Here is a 3,988-nt window from a genome sequence, read left to right as displayed (position 1 = left end):
GACCATAACACTCTCGGGAGCTCATCCACCTAGACAGACTTTGATCGGAGTAACCTTTTCTTCAAACCATTAGCTATGGTTTTGTTTGATATCTCAGTTTGCTCGTTGGCCTGAGGATGCGGTACTGATGTGAACCGGCGATGGATTTTCTTGTCTTCACACCACTCCTTGAAGGGACTTCCTTCAAATTACATGTCGTTGTCACTTATGGTGGCCAGTGGTTCCGCCTCTATCCATTTGGTAAAATAGTCCACAGCTACCAGCAAAAATTTCACGCCTCCGGGCGCTGGTGGGAATGGTCCCACTATGTTGATTCCCCATTGATGGAAAGGCCAGGGGATGGTGATGCTGGTCAATGGCATGGCATGTTGATTTTGGAAAGGGGAGAACGCTTGGCACTCCTTGCATTTCTTGGTTAGGGATGTGGCGTCGTTGTACACGTTCGACCAGTATACCCCTAGGCGGAGAATTTTGTCTGTGAGTGCGCGAGCGCCTTCGTGTGCTGCTGCGTCCCCGGAATGGCTTTCCTCCAGGAACGTTTGTCCCTCTGTTTTAGAGATGCATTTTAGCCATGGGCATAAGTACCCTCTCCGGTATAGCTGGTCGTCTCTGATTGCAAAATGCGATGCCCTGATCTTGACTTTTCTTGCCTCCTCAGGGTCATCCGGAAGTATGACATGACGCAAGTAATCGACATACGGTTTGGTCTATTCCGGTGTATTCGATACTATATTAACCTTTTGGTTGTCGATACTTCTCTCTGGGAGCACTTCGACTAGCACTTTCTTTGTGAGATGATCATATAAAGTAGAGGCCAGTTTGCTGAGGGCGTCTGCCCTTGCGTTCTTTCCCCGGGAGATTTGTTTTATGGAAAAGCTTTTGAACGTGTTGGTTAGACTTCGGACTGCCTCTAGGTATTTCTGCATCCTTGAGTCTTTGGCCTCATATGTTCCGTTTATATTGTTTTTGATAAGTAGTGAATCACTGAGGGCTTCCACTTGCTTTGCGCCAACCTCCTTGGCTAGCCTCAGACCTGCCAGGAGTGCTTCGTACTCTGCCTCGTTGTTGGATACCTGGAAGTCGAATCGGAGTGCGTATGTGATCTCTTCGCCTTTGGGGCTTTGAAGGATCAGGCCTGCGCCTGAGCCTTCCTTACTTGCCGCACCATCGGTGTACAACTTCCAAAGTTCCTTACCGACTTCCGGCTGTAATAGATCGACAAAGATTGTCGTCGACACTCCCTTAATGGTATATGTGATTTCAACCAGGAAGTCTGCGAGGGCCTGGGCCTTGATGCTAGTCTGGGGGTGATAGTGGATATCGTGTTCACCTAATTCGATGGCCCACTTGGCCAGGCACCCAGACTTTTCCGGCCTTCGTAGAACTTTCTTTATTGGGTAACTAGTGAGAACATCCACCTTGTGGGCTTGAAAATATCTTCGTAGCCATCTGGCGGCATACACCCCGACGAGGACTAGCTTCTCTAAGGTCGGGTAATAGACCTCTGGCCCTTGTAGGGCCCTACTGAAAAAATGGATGGGTACCTTCTTTCCTTCCCTCTCCACTGCCAATACCGAGAAGATATCTTCTTCGGAAGCTGCTAAATACATCTATAGTGTTTCCCCAAGCAGCAGGAAGGCGAGGGCCAATAGTTGGTGTAAGGCATCTTTCAGTTGTTTCAATGCCGTATTTTCCTTCTCTGTCCATTTGAACTGCATTTTGTCTAGGCACCCTTTGAGTGTTTGGTATAGAGGGAGCGCCTTTTCTGCGGATTTGGCGATGAACCTTCCCAATGCCGTCAATCTACCGTTGATCTCCTGTACACCCTTGAGGTTGTAGGGATTTTTCGATTCAAGGAATTCCTGTATTTTGGTGGGATTTGGCAGAATTCCTTCCTTGGATATTTGATACCCAAGGAATTGCTCCTCCTCTACTCCAAAAGTACACTTAGTTGGGTTGAGCTTCATCTGTGCTTTAGCTAGCATTTTGAAGGTATCCTCCACATCGTGGAGCAATGTTTCCTCATCGTGACTCTTAATTACCATGTCGTTGACATAGAATTCAATATTCCTACCAATTTGGTCAGCGAATATCTTGTCCATTAGCCTTTGGTATGTAGCACCCGTATTTTTGTGTCCGAATGGCATTTTTTGGTAGCAGAAAGTACCTTCTCAGTATGGAAGGTGGTTTTCGCTTCATCTGTACCTGATGATAACCCTTGTACGCGTCAAGGAAGCATTTGAGTTGAAAGCCTTCAAGCGATTGGACTTTCTGATCGATCTCTGGGAGAGGATAGCAATCCTTTGGACAGGCGTTACTGAGATCTGAGTAATCAATACACATTCGCCATGATCCGTTGGCTTTCTTCACATTGAAAGGATTAGATATCCATGACGGGAACATTACTTCCCTGATTATGCCGGCATTTACCAGGTCGGCCACTTCTACGTTAATAGCCCGATTCCGGTCAGCCGCCTGGCCCATTTTCTTTTGTTTTACAGGGTTACTTCCAGGCGCGATATTGAGGTTGTGTCCTATAACCTGTCGATCCACACCTGTCATATCTGTTGGCTTCCAGGCGAAAACAGTGAAATATTGTTTCATATGTGCCACTAGTCGTGCCCTGGTCTCGTCTGATAGATGAGCGCCAATTCGCACGGCTTGTTCTGGGTATTCCATGTTTATTTGATGTTGTTCGCTGGAACCGCCCTCCTTCGACTTCTTTAGGGCTCGCACCAATTCAGGAGCGGTTATGATCTGGTGGCAATGATGTGCCCTAGTGTTTGTGGCGAGGATCGTTGCTGATCCCTGGCGCGTGCTGAATTTAACTATGCCATGGATCGTCGATGGCACAAGGTGTAGTGAGGAGATTGCCGACCATCCAAGCAGAATGTTATGCTCTGCTGGAAACCGGATCACAGAGAATTCGATTGTTCTTGTGACTCGATCCCTCTCGTCGTGACTGGCCAACGTTAAGGGCAACTAAATAGTGCCTAATGGACACAGACTATAACCGGTGAACCCCAGTAATTGTCCTCCGGTTGGGGACCGTAGCCCCTCCTTCCAGGTATCTGGTAGTCGCCTAAAGTAGTACTCATAGAGTATATCGGATCAACTACAATTTTCGATGTAGATTCGATGGATTTTCGTGTTACGAATGAATCCAGATATGAGGAGTGGGTCTCACGGATCCTAGTTCAATGGTTTGGGATCTCTACTCGAAAAACTAATATTGAGTAGATTTCTCGAGAGTACCTCTATCTCGTCTTCTGGTTGATGAGTAGTGTTTCTCTTACGAGAATTAGAGATAGTGAGTACCTCCATTCCGTCATGCGGATGTTTCTGCTGTAGATCAGGATGCGGTATCGCCGTCTAAGGCGATGAACCATTCGATGACGATTGCCGAAAACTGCTCAGGAGTACTGGCCCCATAATCGGTAAGATCTGTGCCATGAGCACTTGAATTGGGGTCTGCATTCGTGGCATGGCAGAGTTGTAGGGAACCAAATCTTCTACTGCAGACACAGGTGTTGTTGGGTTTAGATTGTCGCATTGTAGAGAACCAATATTGTTTATTGGCTGTATCACTCTGAGGATACATCCGGATGGCGGCAAATGTTGTGACATGCTCTCCAGGAAGTTTGAATGTTGGATGGTGAATCTGCCTTGGGAGCTTTCCTGAGAACACAATCATAGAAGAATCATTAAAGGACGTCCGGGTGCTCTCCCGGGACGTCGCTCCGACGATCAAGTTAGTTTTCTGAGAGAGGTAAATTTAGCCTAATATTGTGAGTGAGAAGATGGATCTCTTCCTTGAGGCGGAAGAGATCATTTTATACCTGCCTCTAACGGATCGTGGGACCTCGTCCGATGAGCGTGAGACGTGGCCTCCTCTGACTGGGAGGTTCACGTCCACGATAACTAACTGCCTGGTGACGTCAGTTCTGGGCGTCACCTAAGGTTCTTGTCACGTCCTGATTGGTCGTGA

The 3,988-nt window shown here is 47.5% G+C and overlaps 1 protein-coding gene across 1 annotated transcript; it reads right to left on the bottom strand.

The window, feature by feature from the left end:
- Positions 1–707: 707 nt before the first annotated feature.
- LOC145106859 (uncharacterized) lies at positions 708–1,610 on the bottom strand. The gene has a single exon (XM_079043785.1). It carries the CDS (start codon positions 1,608–1,610, stop codon positions 708–710), a length of 903 nt encoding a protein of 300 aa, XP_078899911.1.
- Positions 1,611–3,988: the final 2,378 nt, after the last annotated feature.

This window comes from Lactuca virosa, chromosome 4 (genome assembly GCF_052849685.1).
Source record: "Lactuca virosa cultivar CGN04683 chromosome 4, Lactuca_virosa_CGN04683_v6, whole genome shotgun sequence".
Taxonomy (NCBI): domain Eukaryota; kingdom Viridiplantae; phylum Streptophyta; class Magnoliopsida; order Asterales; family Asteraceae; genus Lactuca; species Lactuca virosa.
The sequence above is the reverse complement of the archived record's forward strand: the minus strand, read 5'-3'. Positions and strand labels throughout refer to the sequence as shown.